General features: G+C 49.3%; 1 protein-coding gene across 2 annotated transcripts in view; it reads right to left on the minus strand.

Annotated features, from left to right (window-relative positions):
- IFT122 (intraflagellar transport 122) overlaps nt 1-19,338 on the minus strand; it is a 70,777-nt gene that overhangs the window by 20,193 nt on the left and 31,246 nt on the right. For both annotated transcript variants that reach the window (XM_049766255.1, XM_049766256.1), the window contains 8 exons: nt 16,144-16,335; nt 15,903-16,041; nt 14,409-14,611; nt 12,003-12,140; nt 10,832-10,996; nt 8,012-8,209; nt 3,447-3,587; nt 92-145 (listed from right to left, as the gene is read on the minus strand). In XM_049766255.1, the coding sequence (XP_049622212.1) occupies nt 92-145; nt 3,447-3,587; nt 8,012-8,209; nt 10,832-10,996; nt 12,003-12,140; nt 14,409-14,611; nt 15,903-16,041; nt 16,144-16,335 (1,230 nt within the window). The remainder of the gene's footprint in view (nt 1-91; nt 146-3,446; nt 3,588-8,011; nt 8,210-10,831; nt 10,997-12,002; nt 12,141-14,408; nt 14,612-15,902; nt 16,042-16,143; nt 16,336-19,338) is intronic.

Consider the following 19,338-nt stretch of genomic DNA (forward strand, 5'->3'; position numbering starts at 1 on the left):
CCCACTTTTAGCCCCATATCCACTCCCACCCCCTGCCCCAGAAACCATTGATAGCTAGTCTGCTCTCCAAAAGCGAGAGCTTCATCCTTACCTCAATGCTGTTGATGAGTTCTAAGTACCGCAGGTCTTGTACTCTGGTGAAGGCCTATAGGGAAAGAAGAAAAGAGTCAAATCACCTGCCTTCGGGGCTTCAAAAGCCATGATTGGCTGGGGGCGGGAAGTCAAGCTTTAGAAAGTGATGGGGAAGCAAGGGAAAGAAACAAGCGCTGATTAATCTCTGTGTTTGGGTGGGTTCTACCACCCAGGAGGTAAGACTTTATCCCAGGGATTAGTCCTACAAAGACCTGCAAAAGAGGTCCCGGCTGCATCCATCACTCCGGGATTAGGCAAAACCAAACCATGCCACTGCGGTCTGCTGCTGTGGCCGGAGAGGAGGGCTGGGCGGATACCCACCCCCTCTGGCTGCCACTTGGGAGCAGGATGGGAATAGGTGCTAAGAGCCTATGCCTTCATCTCTGCATCTTGGACAGAAAGCCAAGCACACTTTGCTTACTGACAGTGCATCAACAGAGGGTACACGGCAGGAAAGGAGGAGGGGAGAGCCGAGAAGGAATAAAGATGGTTTCTGGAAGGAATGGGGGGTAGGGAATGCATCACTCCAAGTCCCTGGAAGGCAAACACTTACGTAAATCCTCAAAGTGCCTCTCATGTCTTGGACTCATAATAAAGCCAAGTCTTTAACCCATTTGGTACTAAAAGTTTCTCTGTGGACCTCCACCGACAAAATGATGTGAACTCCCTTTGGATTCTGCTCAAGGATGAGCAATGCCCACCCGCCATGCTGGGTGGATCATCTGGTAGTTTTGCTACTGACATCTCCAGCCAGTGCGCTTTTCCACACTGTCCACTCCATGCGGGCATCAGCAAGCCAAGGATCTGGGGAAAATGAGCAGGCCCTCCCACCTCTGGCTTCACAGACCATCACAGAGCAAACAAGTTCATTGGGGGGCCAGGCTGAGGACCCAGAGAGGATAATGTCTTGGTTCCTTGCCCACTTCTCAAGTCAGGAGCTCAGTGAAACAGTGAGGAAATCAGCTGACTGAATCTCATGGTGCTAAAAGGCGATGAGTTTGAGCTTTCACAGGTCATGGGGTAGCTAGCTAGGCATCCCAGAACAGAGGCCTGACAAGGTGTTCTACAGGAAGGACAGCTGTTCATAGGTGCCAGGGCCTCTATGGTGCCACAAAGCTGCCCTTTTATTTTTATTTTATTTTATTTTATTTTTTTGGTTTTTGGTTTTTGGGTCACACCCGGCGCTGCTCAGGGATTACTCCTGGCTGTCTGCTCAGAAATAGCTCCTGGCAGGCACGGGGGACCATATCAAACACCGGGATTCGAACCAACCACCTTTGGTCCTGGATTGGCTGCTTGCAAGGCAAACGCCGCTGTGCTATCTCTCCAGGCCCCAAAGCTGCCCTTTTAGAGCTGGGCAACCTGAAGCAATGGGAGCCGGGAACCTGTCGCAGGCCGAGTGGGCAGAAGAACCAAGGCCCCTTTCGAGTCTGAGGTCAAGTTCTGAGATTCTTTTTGTTGTTGTTTTTGTTTTTGGGCCATACCCAGTGACGCTCAGGGGTTAGTCCTGGCTATGCGCTCAGAAATCGCTCCTGGCTCAGGGGACCATATGGGACGCCAGGGGATTGAACTGAGGTTCGTCCTAGGCTATTGCATGCAAAGCAGATGCCTTACAGCGTGCGCCACCGCTCTGGCCCCAAGTTCTGAGATTCTTGCTGGATATCTGTACATCTTTCCTTGCCTCCTGATTCTCTCCCCCCTTCCTTGTCTCCTCTCCCCCATAAAAATGGGGCACCCGGGCCGGAAAGATAGCATGGAGGTGGGGCATTTGTCTTGCATGCAGAAGGACGGTGGTTCGAATCCTGGCATCCCATATAGTCCCCCAAGCCTGCCAGGAGCAATTTTTGAGCATAGAGCCAGTAGTAACCCTTGAGCGCTTCCGGGTGTGACCCAAAAAACAAAAAACAAAAAGAAAAAAAATGGGGTACCCCTCCAAGCCGTGGGAGGCATCTGTGTCCCCAACTATTTCCTCAGACTGGGTGCATGCACTCTGCAGTGTCCAGGGCAGCCTGGCTGGTGCGGGCAGTCACAAGGTACTGAGTAACCCTGCAGGAGGAAGTGTTAGCAGGCCAAGGAGCTGAGCAGCTCTCCTCTGCCATCTTGTGGGCACAGGGGTCCATGGTGGGGACCCACCCTCCACCTCCAGACCTGCCTGGGTGATTTGGCAAAGAGGAAAATGAAAGAGAGGTCAGGGATTTGGGATCTGGGTAAAACAATCAAGTTATAATCTCGGGACAAAAATCTTATGGCGTGAGTACAAAGACTCCTATTCCTGAGGAGTGTTTAGGAGATACGGGATTAGGCAACAGGGTGTTCCACAAAGGGAGTTGAGCAACAAAGGGGGTTCAGCAGTTTCTTTTCCACCCATTCAAACATTTGCTGAGCTCCAGACACATCTAAGACACTGTGCTAGGCAGGGCTGTCTGGAAGAAGATGAGGGGGTACTTCTGGGAGCCAAGGAGATGACAATCTACAAGAAAAATGTTCATCTTTTTTCAGCTAAAAAGCAAACAAAATTTATTTTAGAATCTACTGGCATTTCTGGGTAGAGGGATAGAGGGGAGTACTGTTTCAGAATCCTCAAAGCTCTTCCAGGACCACTTCTCTGACCCTCAGCAGATCCAGAAACAGAACAGACATCATCCTGACATGCTAGTCTAACTAACTGGCCAGTCGGCATCTGTACAGCCTCTTAGAAGTAAGAACCTCTTACAACCCAGATGCCTCAGGCAGGCACTGCAGACCATGACAGCACAGACCCCACATGGGAGCAGCGTATTTGCACTATCTCCCTAGAGGGTTCACATGAACCCTCTGGTCTAGAGGGACAAACTCAGAAACATAGCTGGAATTTTCTAATGTGAGTGTTTCTGACCATTTCTGAGGTTTTGATAGGCCAAGCTAGGAAATCACCCCAGAAATTATGCCAGGAAGGCACCTGGGCCACAGCCCTGATGCTGGTTAGGAGAGTTGGGCAGCAACAGAGCAGCCACAGCAGCACTGTCTGAAAAGCCCACACCAGTGAAATCTCCATACACTAAGTGCCAGTCCAGTGCCAAGCTTTGAGTAAGGTTGCCAATGTAAAGAACGCGAGAGCTGGAATTTTCCAGAAGCTTTGCCTACCTTAGGATCTCCAGATCTAAGGGCCTTCTACCTCAATGAGGATGCCTCTTAGCATCTCCGTTTGACAAACAAGAGACCCCATATACTTCCACCCCATACTAGATTTACTTCACCATGTCTTTTGAACAACTTTCCATCCCACCAAGGAACCTCTGAGCCCAGATTCCAGTTCAGGCAGATATGGTGCTTACCTTCTTGGCTGTTTCAAACTCTAATCCTTCTAATGCTTCCATGGCCAACTCGCGCCAGTCCGTGTCTGTGACGCCTAAGCAAGCAATCTGGTAGGCTTCTTTAAACATTTTTCTGTCCAGATACTGGTACATCGGGGCAGACTGTAGGGTTCATAAGGGCAAAGGAGATGCAATTCAGAGCAAAGCTCAGAGATGCATAAACCTGGTTCCTCCTGTGTACGCTGACTTCAGAGCGAAGGTTCCCCTCAGGCTAGTCCACACCACCTGCCAACGGTTCTGCCTTCCCCAGTCCAGATTAACTATACCAAATGAGCTCCTGAAAGCAGCAAATTTCCTGCCCACCCAGTCCACCAGATGCAAAATCAGTGTCATAGTGATAAAGTCAGCAGCCTCACAACCAGCCCAGGAGAACGGCTTGTCTGAGGACACAGGAGTAGCACAGGGATGCCTCGCTTCGCTCCGCTAGGCCTCATCCTCCTTGACACTATGTGTAAAGAATCTGAGCTGGACCTGGGTTTTCAGGAAAGAAAGGGCCACACTTGGGGTTGAAGCGGTGGCACTGCCTTGCTGGCGCTAGCCTAGGACGGACAGTGGTTCTATCCTCCGGCGTTCCCTATGGGCCCCAAGCCAGGAGCGATTTCTGAGTGCATAGCTGGGAGTAACCCCTGAGCATCACCAGGAGTGGTCGGGAAAAAAAAATGAAAGGGCCACACTTGTACCAGGCCCTCCAGCACTTAGGGATAGATGCATCAGTGCACAGGGGAAGCTGTCCTGCCCTTAGCAGCTCTTCTGTGCTAATGGCTCCCAAATGTGGAGCAGGAAGTGCTGTTTTCTCCATTTGGGGTCTTTCTCTGACATTTCCTGTCCCATTTTTCAGCTTCAGAGCTTAAGGCGATTTCCCTCTTATGAGCCAGCCGTCTGCCCTCCCACAGCAAGATGGGGATGCCTCTAACATCTTGATCTTTTCTGTGTCACCACATCACTCTCTTTAAGGAAGTGAGCTGGAGCCCAGATCTGGCTCTGCAGCTCCTTCTCTTTGGGCAACTGTCCTGTCCAGCCGATGAGCAAAGGAGAAGCTGCTGCTTCACGCAGAAGTGGGCCCCCGCTGCCTCCTCCGGGTTCCCTGGCTTCTCCCCTCTCCAGACTGCAGGAAGAACTCCCCATCTCCCTTCTGTCTGGAGCCCCTCCTTACCCTGTTCTGCCTTCCCAGACCTCCGGGGCTCGGATCAAGTGTCCCCCACTCAACCCCCACGCACAGTAATGAGCTTTCCTGCTGCATTCCTCTCGGAAGCCCCCTCAGCCCAGACTGAGCTGTGTTTGCTGTTCTAAGACTGTGGAGGATCAGGATGAGGGTCACAGCAACAGGAAAATAATGATGATGGGAACTAGGCTGGATGAGACATGAAGGCCCAGCCTTGCAGAGAGAGAGAAGCTGCTCTGGGTCACAGCTGGTCTAGGCAGCAGCCAGAACGCAAGCCGGTGGCCCGTCTCCGAGGTGTCTACTAAATAAAGCCTGTGCCTTGCTGATCATTCCACTAGGGAAGGAAGGACAAGATGCTAGGAATCTCAGGAACCACCTGGGGGCTACCTCAGGAGCCACAATCAAAGGAGAGCTGCTATAAAATCACCCTGAGAGGACAAACACCCTCTGCACTCCAGTTTAATATGTGTATGTGTGTGTGGTGGTGGTGGATGGGTGGGTGGCAGGGTGGGTGAAACAGGGCACAGCTGGCAATGCTCAGGGCTTCTTCCTGGCTCTGCACTCAGGGATCACTTCTAGTGGTACTTGGGGGGTGGGGTGGGGATTGAACCCACATTGGCCATGGGCAAGGCAAGCACCCTCTCCACTGTACACACACACACACACACACACACACACACACACACACACACACGCACACACACATGCACGCAGGGCACGCTGCCCTACTTGGCAGCCCAAAGTTCCCACTCTTGCACAAGATGATGTAAATTTTGGAGGAAACCAGAAATCCCACAGTGGGTCTCTAGTCTGTAGTTTTCTCTTTCCTCCGGGCCAAAACCACAGCATGGCTAGAAGCAGAGGCCACAGAGAAACAGCCTTTGTCTGGAGGCCCCATTCTGACCGGGGCAGTGGGGAAGCTGCTGCATCAGCAGGAAGGCCCTTCTCCAGCCCTGGGGGGTGGGACAGGACTCTGGCTCCTGGCTCCTCAGGGCTTGGCAGAGAAAGTCCTGGCCAGCCAAGTTAGGGAGCCAGCCGTGGACTCCAGTTTTCTCTGAGGTCAGCACAGCAATCTTGGGAGGAAAACATGCAATCAGTAGAGCCTGTTTGGCACAACTGCGGAAGATGGGGTTTCTGGGGGACACAGTGTATGGGTTTGGGATGGGGAGATGAGGATGGTGAGGAGATAGTGCAGAAAGGGGTGATCTTGTGTCTTCTTGGCCCTCCCATCCCCACCTCAGTCCCTTCTTTCTTTTACCTCAGCTCTGAACCGTACCAGCAGTATTGGTATATCTGCTCTGTTCAGATATTCGGGTACCCAGAATTTCTACAGCCAGGAGTGACTAGGGTGTTATCAACTTAGAGAGGAAAAAGTACAATCCACCTGGTCCTGGACAAGAAGCCACTCTGGGAAGAATGAGGAAGGCAAGGGAGGGAGAAATAGCACAATAGTAGGGTATTATTTGCCTTACACACAGCTGACCCTGGACAGACCCGGGTTTGATTCCCAGCATCTCATATGGTCTCTTGAGCCTGCCAGGAATGATTTCTGAGTACAGAACCAGGTGTGGCCCAAAAACTAAAAAAAGAATGAAGAAAGTGAGGTGTGCAGAGGGGACACAATAAGGAAGCCCTGCTGAAGAGAGCCCTGGAACCACACCTAAAGTTCTTTCTAGAGCAGAGGCTTTGGAGGGTGCTAGTTTATTCTGAGAAAATTATATCAGACACTAAGGGACGAAGGGCAAAGACTAGGGAGAAAGAGGCCATCAGATCTGACGGCATGACAACTATCTACAAGTCCAACCACAGCAACCAGCCAATGGCTTGCAGAAAATTTCTGAATGAGATGCAGTTGTGGCAACAGGTAGGGACCTGGCGTGTGGCTCAATGGTGTTGCACATGCATGGTATGTGTGAGGGCTTCAGATTCCATCACTGAAACCAGCACTACAGCAAGTCACAGCAGGGGCTGGAAAGATGATAATACTGGGGTAAGGTTTTGATGTGACTAACTCGGGTTTGATCCCCAGAACTGTCCAGACCACTGAACACTACTGTCCAGACCACTGAACACTACCAGTGATGGCAGAGAGTACCCTGAGCACTGTTAGGGGTGACCTTAGAAAAAAGAAACTGGGTCTGGGTCCAGGACACGCACACCTGGTAGTGGTCAGAGTTCACTCTGGTTCCAGGGATTGAACCTGGGTCAGGTGCATGTAAGAGAGGCACTCTGACTGCTATACTATCTCTCCAGCCCCTGAAAATGTTCAATAATCAAAGTTGGAGGGGCCAGAGAGATAGCGTGGAGGTAAGGCATATTTGCCTTGCATGCAGAAGGATGATGGTTCGAATCCTAGCATCCCATATGGTCCCCCGAACCTGCCAGGAGCGATTTCTGAGCGTGGAGCCAGGAGTAACCCTTGAGTGCTGCCGGGTGTGACCCAAAAAACAAAAAATAAATAAACAAATAAAAAAATCAAAGTTGGAAATTACATGTAAGGGGGCAAGAAGAGACATGGTGATGATATGATCATCTATCACCTCACAGGGTGGCAGCCACTGCCCTCTGCTCAGGGGCTGCTTCTACTCTGCCTTGCACATCAGTGACACGAAAAGTCTGGGAAGCTATCTCAGGAGTACCTCTGTCCAAGCTCTGCCCCTCTTTAACATCTCCCCTGCAAGTCTCTACTTTCCAATAGCCCTGATAGGGCACTGCACCCCTACTCCAGTTGGCAATCCTGCCCACCATGCTCCTGTCCTGGCCCCCCTGAATGCCAAACTCCAGCCTTCCCCACCCCGCTTCTGTCCTATCTCCTTGTTTCAGGGAACCATCAAACGTGCCAGCTCCTTCTCTGGCTCAGCTTCCAGCTTCTGGCTCCAATGCCTCCTATATCCTGTCTCTCTCACACACCTCTTCCCTGTCCCTGCCAGACTCCCTGTGTTACTGGCTCACTCCACTCTGCACCCCTGTGGATGGTTCTCAGGGAAACGTGACACACTCATATAGGCCTCATTGTCTTTACAGGATTGAGGGAGCAGGAAGTCACAGAAGCCCAGTGAAGCTGTACCACTGGTCCAAGGCAGAGACAAAGCTCAGGTTCTCCCCCTTTCCCACAAAGTTCCAATGTTAGGACTGGAGAGATAGCATGGAGGTAGTGTGTTTGCCTTGCATGAAGGGCAGTGGTTTGAATCCTGGCATCCCATGTAGTCCCCCGAGCCTGCCAGGAGTGATTTCTGAGCATAGAGCCAGGAGTAACCCCTGAGCGCTGCCGAGTATGACCCAAAAAACAAAAAACAAACAAACTAAAAAACAAAGTTCCAATGCCAAGCTCAGCCTTTGGGGTCCCCTAGGCCCGATGGATTACCTGCGGCACCTCCACAGCCGACATGGAGAAGACATGGAGACAGAAGATCTTGGAGCCGTTGTAGCCCACGACAAAGCCCTGCAGCTTCTGCTGGTGCACAGGGAAAGTGCTGGCCTTGATGTTGAGGTGGCCCCCACCCGAAAAACACAGCATGTCCTCACACTGCGTGTTCCAGGCCACGCTGTTGGCGTTCGGTTCCTGGGGGTGGCAAGGAGGGACATGATGAGCAACCTGGGCTTTCGCTCCCCCCCCCCCAAATGCAAACTCACATCCTTCTTCCAAAGCCTGAGTCATACTTGCTTGCTAACAGCGAGGAGATGGGGAGGAAAAGGCAGGGGTCTAAAAGAAAGGGATGGGGATTCAGAAGCAAAGTCTTCCATACAGTTGAACATGTTGGCATTTTTATTTATTTATTTTTGGCTTTTGGGTCACACCCAGAGATGCTCAGGGTTTATTCCTGACTATGTGCTCAGAAATTGCTCCTGGCTTGGGGGACCATATGGGATGCCAGGGATCCAACCGCGCTCCATCCTAGGCTAGTGCATGCAAGGCAGATGCCTTACTGCTTGCACCACTGCTCTGGTCCCCATGTTGACATTTTTATTCAGCCCAGAGAGCAGTGGCTCCAAATATTCGCGACTATACGTACAGTATGTAGGAGAGTCAGCAAAATGGACCCTACTGTTAAAGGATTTATGTGACCATGAAGAGGAAGGCTGGAGAAACATCTTTCAAAAGATGAACAATAATGGGCCCTGGGAAGACTGAATTGTGTTTATTCTCTATTTTCTAGGTTTTTACATTCGCCTGCTGTAATTGGGGTGGGGGAGGGGGCCGTGAACATCTTTTCATTTTTATAATAAGAATGGAACAGTGGGTTATTTTTAAAATTAGAAAATAATATCTTGTCTCTGTGTTTGCAGTTCGCACGCTGTGAAAACAGTCACCCCAGGAGGCAGCCCGACTCCCCACCTCCTCTCAAAGTTTTGCAAAGGGGGTGGGTTTCTTGGCTGGGCAGAATGGGCACCTTGGAGCCCTGGATTTTCCACAGGGCCTGCCTCTCTTACCATGAGCACAAAGCATGGAAAATGATGGAGCTGTTTTCATCTGCAGAGGTAGGAGCGGGGGAAGGGGCTTTAAAGCACTGTGAGGATGAGAGGTGGCAGAACTGTTTATATCTCCGGATAAGGCTGGGGTTACGTCCCTGGCCCCTGCCGGGCTGTTGTGAGAACCGGAAGGAAGCACATCTCTCCCCTTCCGTGAGCCTGCACGAAACAGTGCTCACAGCTGGGCCGCAGGCAGGGCTGGGGCCTGAACCACTAAGATGTCATGTTCCAGGTTATGCCCTGCACTGCACAACCAAGCTATGGCATGTTGTTTAATCCTATGTCAACTCAGGGGGCAATGACTAGCTTCACTTAGAGAATAGTAGCCAGGAGAAGTAGCTAAGATACGAGGGTCACCTAGCAAACTACACCGTGAACAGGCCCAGAGGAGGCCTGGCAGGGGGGTGAATGGTTCCAGGTATCACCCTCGTGCACTGGCAGTACCCCTGCCCCCAACCCAGCTTTACCACAAAGACCCCAAGAAACTCCAGAATGGCCTGGATCTGCCTGTCGCCTCTTAACTGAAGCTCCTGGTATGGGGATGGGTGGAGTGGGCATTGGCTTCCCAAGCCCCCCCAAAGGCAAGTGCAGCTCTGGGTCCTACTGAGAGCCAGCAGGTGTGGGGCACCAGAGTCTTGGGGCTCTCTTCCCGGTGCCACACTTCCTCCTGCCACAGACCAAATGTAGCTATCAATAGTACGCCCCCAAAGTTTATCTCCTACAGACTAATATGTCCATGTGAAAAAAAGAACAGAGGGGCCAGAGCTATAGCACAGTGATAGGGTGTTTACCTTGCATTCGGTTGACCCAGGACGGACCTGGGTTTGATATCTGGCATTCCATATGGTCCCCCCCCAAGTCAGGATCAATTTCTGAGCACATAGCCAGGAGTAACCCCTGAGCGTCACTGAGTGTGGCCCAAAAACAAAACCAAAAACAAACTAACAGAAAAAGAACAGAAATAGGGTGTGGGAGATGCTCATAGGCTGAGTGCAGGCTAGGAAGGACCCCTCAACACTTAGCCAGAAGTTGCTTTGAGCCCTGCTGGGTGTGGCCCCAAACAGAGAAAGCAGGGAGCCCTCACACCCACCCTCCCCAACCCTTCTTTCCAGTTTCCAGACTTCCCAGGTGAAATATAAGCCTTTCCCACTTGCTGCTCCTCCTCCTCTTTTTTTTTTTTTTTTTGATTTTTGGGTCACACCCAGCAATGCTCAGGGGTTATTCCTGGCTCTACGCTCAGAAATCACCCCCGGCAGACTCGGGGACCATATGGGATGCCGGGATTTGAACCAGCGACCTTCCGCATGTAAGGCAATCGCCTTACCGCTGTGCTATCTCTCCGGCCCCCTCCTCCTCCTCTTTAAATTAGTCAACACAGATAGTTCTGTGTGACCCTGGTACTAATTGGGGTTACCTTGTCCCCACTCGGGCTTCCTAAGAAATGTGTCATCTCCAAGACAAGGAGACACCTTCGCTCCAGCAGCTGAGGGGACTTGATGGGGAGGAGGAGGCAGGCTGTGTCCTGGAGCTTCTCTGTACCATCCCCTGCCTCTCCATCTGTGGGGCCCTCCTCCATATCCCCCTTATCTCCCAGATCAGGACTGTCCTTCCAGAGAGCCGCCTGGTCTGGATTCCCTGGTGCAGAGTCAGGGGCGGAGGGAGATGAGGTTCCCATCCCAGGCCAGCCCTTTCAAGGCACTCTCTGAGACACCACCTGAAAAAGCAGCTCCTTGGTGTGGATGTCGTACACCAGACAAGTGTCATTCTCATCCACCACTGCCAGCTTGTTGCGAGAAGCACTCATGTCCAAACAGCGGACAGCCGTGGCCTGCTTCAGCAGGACGATAGCAAAGAGATTGTCCACGAAGATTTTCAGGATCTGGCGACATTTCAGAGAAAAAAAAAAAGTGTGAGCTACCATGACAACGAGACCCTGGCCCCATGCCAGGCTGTTGGAAGACATGTGCTGGGCAAGAACGACTCACACCAACTTCACCAGAGCCTCCACTCAGAGAAGTACCAAAGATTGGGGCACATCAGAGGTCACCGAAGCAATAGCTGATCCCAGGACAAACCCCCTCAAGAATGTCTGGGAGACTTGATAAAAACATGACCAGAACTAAGGGGCTGATAAGAAACACTGTTTAGTCAGGTTCTCATCACCAACACATCAGTCAACCCTGGGTCCAGAAAGGGACAAAGCCCTGGACATCTCTGTGTCTAAAACCTCAGGCCCTGAGAAGCCGGTGTGCCCTGCCCAGGCCCCCATCATGGGTCTCAGGCCTGACTTTGGAATTGAGTGCAGGCTGAGAAAGCAGCAGGTTCTTTCTCCCCTCTGCAGTGGCTACTCTCCGGCCCTGCTAATCTCATATTCTGTGACTTCCGTCCCCAGGAAAGGCTGACAAGCCTCAGCCACGGCCATCTGCTAGACAGCTTGGCTCTCAGACTAATGCAGTTATATTTGCACTTCCAAATTTCCATGCAGCCAGCTCACTTAGAACTTTTCTTATTTTGAGCTAAGAATACAGGGAGAAATCTGTCGCCGTGTGTAACCTGGGCTTTCCCCCTGCTCCCTAAGGAAGGACTCACTGCTCTCACCTCTAGGACAGCCTGAGGCCCAGCACACTGGAGGACAGGAACTAGAGGACACTATTCCAGGCCATTGCTGGCCCGAACAGTCTGACACCAAGAGGGGCCTATGCATTCAGGTTCAGCTGCCTTGGTAGCAGGTGACAGACTCATGCTACAAGAGAGTTTGGGGAGGAAGCTATTCTCAAAGCAAACCCTGGCTGCTCTGTAGAGGGTCCATGCCCCCTGGACTCCCCACTACTAGTGGGAACTGATGTGGAGGCCTTCACCAACCTAGTTACCAAGGGGCCACACACCTGTCCGTTCTTCAGGCCCACTAAGAGGCCTTCCCTTCCTGGAGGGCCACCAATGACCTTAATGTAGCGAATGAGAGATTCCATCTGCCACTCCCTCTCCTTCACTCCGCTGAACGACAGACACTGCAGGCGCTTCTCCTAGAAAGCAAAGCAGCCAGTCACCATGTTGGCAGGGGGAACCCAGCCCTCCCGGTTTTCTACATTCAGATCCCTGTGACTTGTATCCGTGATCTTCACACAAATCGTCTTGAAGAAGCTCCGTCCAACTTTGGAGCTTCCTCAAGACCCCAGCCCTGGCATGAAACTGTGCCAAGGCATGCCTACAGGCGCCTCTTTTCTATAATCCTAAGATACTTGTACTTCTGATCTTCCGTTTACTTTTTAAAAATGCACTTGTGGGATTAACTTTTATGGATTTAGTTTCTGATCATTTCATTTGCCATTCCTTTAAGTTTTCCTGGAGCAAATAATATGAAGTAAATGTGTTATGTGCCTGTTAAGGTGGCAGACTGTAGGTAGGGGAGGGACTCCGAAGACATTGGTAGAGGGAAGGGCATATTGGTGATGGGATTAAGTGTTGAAACACTGTATGCCTCAAACAACTGTAATATGAAGTGTGTTGTTTTAAATATATATATATTTAAAAACATGCATTTGTGGGGTCAGGGAGATAGTACAGGGGATAAGGTTCGAATCCCTAGCAACGTATGGATATCACTCCTGAACAAAGATCTAGGATTAGCTCTAAAAACACTACCAGTGTAACCCAAATACTTGCAGGCTGTGGAGCATTTGTCTTTGGGGGTCATACCTTAGTATCAAAGACCTAAGGAGACCTAAGTGGTCAGAGACAAAAGTTCAATTCCCAGCACCACTTGGGTGACCCTGGTGGTCCCCAATACCCCTGGGGCCCAAGCCTCACCATATGAACAGGTCCAAACATTAAACTGATGGGCCTAGTTGGCTAATGATTGCCAGGAGTAGTTTGCAGCCCTGGGTACAACTTGGTAGCCCCCCCCCCCCAACTAAATGCATTGTTCTTGAGATTTCTTTCTTTTCTAGGGTCTTTCTGGGTGTGGGAATGTCATGTGGTGTTGGCCAAGACTAGATTTCTCTTTGTCCTTGTCCCTCCCTCTGCTGATATGATGATACTGGGGGTTGCTCACTTGTCACAGTACTGGAGGTCTCATAATAGAGATAAAATCCAGATCAAACCCATGCAAGGCATGTACCCTGCCATGGAGCCACATTCTTGGCCCTTGATTTTTTTATACTACATCGATTCCTTTAGGATTTCTTCCACTTCATCTCTTCCAATGGTCTAGTTTTGTGATACAAATCAACCTATTCTGGGAAAACAAAGAAAGTGTCCTACCTATTGTCTCTAGCCCTGACCTAAATATTTTCTAGGAAATTTAGAGTCTTCTCTATAAAAAAAATAAAACTTTTCAATAAATAAAACTTTACTATTTTCGGGGTTGGAGTGATAGCACAGGGGTAAGGTGTTTGCATTGCACGTAGCCAACCTGGGACAGACCTGGGTTCGATTCCAGGCATCCCATATGGTCCCCAAGCCTGCCAGGAACAATTTCTTTTCTTTCTTTTTTTTTTTTTGTTTTTTTTTGGTTTTTTGGGTCACACCCAGCAGCACTCAGGGTTTATTCCTGGCTCTATGGTCAGAAATCGCTCCTGGCAGACTCGGGGGACCATTTAGGATGCCAGGATTCAAACCACTGTCCTTCTGCATGCAAGGCAAACGCCCTACCTCTATGCTATCTCTCCAGCCCTGCCAGGGGCAATTTCTGAGCGCAGAGCCAGGAGTAACACCTGAGCACCACCAGGTGTGGCAACAAAAAACATTACTATTTTTCTGTGACCCTACATTTTTTGTTGTTGCTAAAGTGAAAAAAACATAATTTTATGTATATATTTACTAGAAAAAAATCAATCTTCATTTTTTAGGATATGAATTTATGCTTGAAGTAATTAAGACGTATCCTCTCAGTACAACAAAGTACTTTGTTATACAAAACTCTTTATGGCTCAGGAGTTCTAGTCAAGACTGACTCATTGGGGCCGGCGAGGTGGCACTAGAGGTAAGGTGTCTGTCTTGCAAGCACTAGCCAAGGAAGGACCGCAGTTCGATCCCCAGCATCCCATATGGTCCCCCCAAGCCAGGGGCAATTTCTGAGTGCTTAGCCAGGAGTAACCCCTGAGCATCAAATGGGTGTGGCCCAAAAAACAAACAAAAAAAAAAGACTGACTCATGAAGCTATTAATAAAGAAATTATTCAGGAATAGCATTTGGATGGATAGGCAAGGACTGTGGCCTAGAGACCGAGTGGAAAGCAGGTCTTGGATGCCCCTTCCTCAGTGGTGCACAAGGCAGATTCCATGGGTACCCACCTGGCAGAGGATAATGTGGTTGGCACACACCACCAGCAGGTTGCATTCAAACTTCTTGATAATCTTCTCCTTCACCCGGTAATGCATATCTGACGAGTCATCAGAATACAACTCATAGATGAGAATTTTCTCCGGCAGCTGGATAGCTAATCGATTTCTGTAGATGGCAATTTTCTTGACAAGCTCTTTGCATTTAATCCGAACTGTCAAAGAAAAAAATATATATAAATCCAGCAATAGCAAGGGGTTGTTAAGTAAGGTAGATGGCAGAGAAATTAAAAGCTATCATTTACTTAATGCTATTGGCAATTAAAGTGAGACACTCATCAAAAATCTCTTTACGGTGTGTCTGATACGCACAATCAGGTCTGCTGAAATACAAGGAACCCAATTCAGAGCAAATCTTTGTGGTCCAAAGCACCTGTAGCCGAGTATAGAAAATAAAACCCTTAGAGCTTCCATCACTTGCTGAATATAAATTTGAATTCCTCTGTGTGGTGGTAATGGCTCTGGTTGATCGACCAGGAATCGGCCTGCTCTTGAGGTTATCCGACCTCTGGTCACTCCCACGCACCACTTTTGACGAGAGGAATGGCAGGTGGTTTGGGGTCACTCCATTTTCACCCTCTGGGCAAAGCTGAGGGGATGGAGGACAGCTGCCCTGGTGGCTGCACCCTCACCACCACAGCTGCTCTAGTTGAGGATGTGAGAGTGTCATCTGGAGCAGGCTTCCACCTCAACCCCCACCACCAGACCAGTGAACTCTTGATGAAAATGGGGGGCCCTTACCCTCTCAACCACTATTTGGGCAGAAGTGAAACTGGGCTCTGGAGTGACTGTACTAAGCTTGGAACGGGACCTACTCACCAAGTGTGTGGTGAGTCACTATTTTTGTGTTTCCACATGGACAGGACCTGCCCAGGGCCAAGAAGAGCAGGAGAGAAAGAGAAGCATCCCAAAGTGACTCCCCAGAGAGACTAGAAGGCCATAGACACACACACACACACACACACACACACAAACACACACACATACACACACAACAGACCAGCCACTCACATACACACACACCAACAGACCAGCCACTCACATACACACACACATACACACACACCAACAGACCAGCCACTCACATACACACACACACACACACACACACACACACACACACACACACACACACACACACACACAAGGACCTCTCCTGAGTCAGGAAATCCATGTTCCCATGAAATGAAGTTCAAAACATTGCAAGTCTAGTTCATGGCTGCTACAGGAGAAAGTCGAAGAGCTCTCTATTTTCAGAGTTGGCTCAGCTGAACTCTTCAGAGATGTTTCCAGATGGGCCCCAGAGGATGCCCCAAAGATTTACATCCTACTCTTACCACCCTATTCCCACAAAGCCCAGTGTTTCCAAGGAACCCAGATTTGGCCTCTCCTATTCTTCTGCCCATTCCCTTCTACCCTCTGGAGCAGGCCTACCCCTGCCCTCACCTTTCTGTTCAGTGATTAGATGCTGTACAATGACATCAGTCATGCTGTCCCTGTAGGCATAGCGGTCCTTATAGAGTCCATGGACAGTGCTGAAAATAAGCTGGTAAAAGGAAATGGTGCCATCCTGGCAGCCGGCTACCTGGAGGGAAAGAGCTTGTCATTCATTCATTCATTCATTCACTCCCAGATGCCTGGTGTCAGCATGGCTGTCGGACAAGGCCCCTTGAAATGAATGTCTTACCACATAGTTGGAATCCGGCTTCACTTTACATGTCCACACCCAGGAGTTTTGCTCCCCCACAGTCCCAAGCCGCACTCCATCCTTGGTGAAAAGGGATACTTGCTTGTCTGAACCCCCTAGCAAGATGTATTCCCCTTTAGTAAAGTAGCTAACACAGCAGGGGTCAAAGTTCAGTGAGCGATCCTTTCCAATCTGCAGAAAGAAAACACACATGGAGAAAACAACTTCTAAGTGCACAAACACAAGAGATCTAAGGGCTTTTCTCACTGACCTTACTGGGGACCTTGGCAGAGGAGAGAGAAGTGGGATTCCATGGTAAACACAGGCCTATTTTCAGCAGGTTATCCCAGCCTTTCCTGCCACTTCCCCCAATCAGTTACTACTGGCTCTGTGCTCAGAAATCGCTCCTGCAGGCACGGGGGATCATATGGGATGCTGGGATTCGAACCACCGTCCATCCTGGATCAGCTGTATGCAAGGCCCTACTGCTGTGCTATCTTTCCAGCTCCTCCCCTCTTTTTTTTTTTATACTATTTCACCAAGCTAAATTTATTTTATTTTTTTTTAATGCCCTATGTTCTAAATGACATCCATCTTACTTCTGCCAAAAGTAACCTAATTGTTGCCGTTACTATTCACGGATCTTATCATTCATCCATTAAAAGGGTATAGTTACTTGGCTTTTAATTTACTCATTATTTGTGCAAATATCATCACTTATTTAAAAATATTTCCATCCTCCCCAAGAGAAAATCTATACCTGATCATATCAGTTCCTCCTGCTTTCCTCTTTCTAGTGGCCACTAATCTATATTTCGCAGCTGAGAAGAGGCCTGTTCAAGACAGACCTTTCCTGTCCATGCAATCCTGGACAAGCCTTTGTGCTTAATTCATGCATGTTCGCTCACGCATTAGTACTTATTCCTCTGCATGGCTGAATCAGTCTGCACGGTTCTGGCTGAGAGCCAGTCCACACTTCATTTACCCTTTCATTAGCTGTTGAATTTTTATGTTGTCGCTTTTGGCTTCCATAAACAATGCTGCAAGAATATCTGTATGTAAGTTTTAAATACAACTATACATGATGTGTGAATATGCACACATATATATACACACATATGTAGAATTTTTAAGTCATATGGCAACTCCAGCTTTACTCCGTGAGGGATCTTCCAAAGCTATGGTATCATTTGCTATTCACAGAGCATACAAGGGGCTCTACTGTCCCCACCCTAGTGGCTAAGAAGTCAAGTTTTCTGTGATTTTAGTTTGTAGTTAAATTATGGCTGCAGATGTTAAGCAGCTGTTCATTACCACTTGTCTATCTTGTTTGGAGAAATGTCTATTCTCCAGATTCCCTTTCCTTTTTGTTTCAATTTGTCATGGCCATGAACCCTGACAGTATCCATCACTTACAACACTGGTCATGTTGGGCCCACGATGAAACCCACGATCTCGCAGATGTGTGGCACATGCTCTCCCATGAGGATCACACTCCTAAGACCCCTTTTCCATTTAGAGATTGAATTATTTTATTATTGAGTTGTAAGGGTGTTTCATATATTCTGGATACAAGTTTCTTATCATGTGTATAATTTACAAAAATTTCCTCCCATTCTGTGGGTCAACTTTTCATTTGGATGGTGATCCCTCAGCTTTTAGAATAAAAGTCAAAGGTTGGGAATACAGCTCAGTATTTTATTTCCATTACAGGGATGGGGGTGTTGTTCACTGCAGGAAAATGTGCGTACAAAAAGAAAAATGCTCAACTGCTGAGCTACCTATCCTGCCAACACCTCTTTCTTTTCTTTACGCCACTGTGAAACGACCAATGGTAAGACAAGACAGAAGAGAAATGGCCTTGGAGCCAGGCTCCCATCAGCACCAACTGCTGAGGACTGAAAATGCTAGTATAAAAGGCTCTGTGAATAGGCAGATCTCTCGATGAGTGGCCCTGACACCTAAGCCACCCAGCCCTTCCACTCTACTCCTGTTCTTTGGCCCTTCTAGTCTAAGGGATCCTTCTTAGAAACAAGGCTTCTCTCAAAACAGGGAGCAGGAACTGGACCAAATCACGCCTCACCAAAATCTGAGCATTCACTCTAGTCACACTCTCAGGGAGGGTCTTTATAACCATGTGCCTAGCTTTATTTCCAGCTCTAACTCTTGCTAAAAAAAAAAATACTGGGGTCAGGGCCAGAGAGACAGTTCACAGGTTAAGGCAATATCTCTGCATACCTCTAACCCCAATTCAAGCCCTGGTTCCACATATGGTCGGTCCCCTGTGCAGAGCCAAGAGCAAGCCCTGAATAGCACTGTGGTAGCCTAAAACTCCCTACCCACTCTCAAGAATCCTGGGTCTGTCACCTGAACATCTTTTTCTCACTTTGGCCTACATAGTCATTCCATCCTGCCTTTGTAGATGCTACTTCCTCTTCCTGAAATACTTCCTGATGTCCTTTGAGCTCTGCTTACTCAAAACATCTCTAAAAATCCTCTATCCCAACCAGAGAGTGATGTCAACCTCATTTTCCCCTTCCTCTTGTTGACAATGCAGTAGTGATGACTGCATTGAGGGGTGGGGAGGCAGGGTTCTTACACTTGGCTGTAGCACTCATCCATATTTATATTTCTTTGTTTTGGGCTCAAACATAGAGCCAGCAGTGCTCAGGGGTCACTCCCGTTTTGTTGCTCCAGAGTCATTCACACAAAAAAGAAAAAAATAGTCATTCACAGTGGTGCAGGGGTCATGTGATCCTGGCAGGTCTAACCTGGGACTTCCACATGTAAAGTATGACTTCTGCCCTCTGAGCAATCTCTCAGCCTCCATGCCACTAGGGGAGGTGCTCGCACCAGAGGTCATACTATAGCTGCAATGTGGCCTGGAGTCATGCCTCTTTCTGTGGTGACCACAGTTGCTGACTGATACAGCCAGCAACCACTGGTGGTAGCATGGATGGCAGGTAGCACAGCTGTTACAATCAATCAACATGCAAGAGAGGGATGTGAACCCATGGCTTGTGAGGCTGATGCCTGAAGCCCCTGTGCTATTCCTCTGGGTCCCTTTCGCATTCCTGTCACTGTCTACCAACATAATTCTGTCCTCTGCATTCTACACCGCTCAGGGGTTGTTGAAGATGCAGGGAGAGGCTGTGACTATGGTGCTAATCTGCTGCTCCTAACACAGCAAAGGGC

Source organism: Suncus etruscus, chromosome 20 (genome assembly GCF_024139225.1).
Source record: "Suncus etruscus isolate mSunEtr1 chromosome 20, mSunEtr1.pri.cur, whole genome shotgun sequence".
In the NCBI taxonomy this organism is placed as follows: Eukaryota; Metazoa; Chordata; class Mammalia; order Eulipotyphla; family Soricidae; genus Suncus; species Suncus etruscus.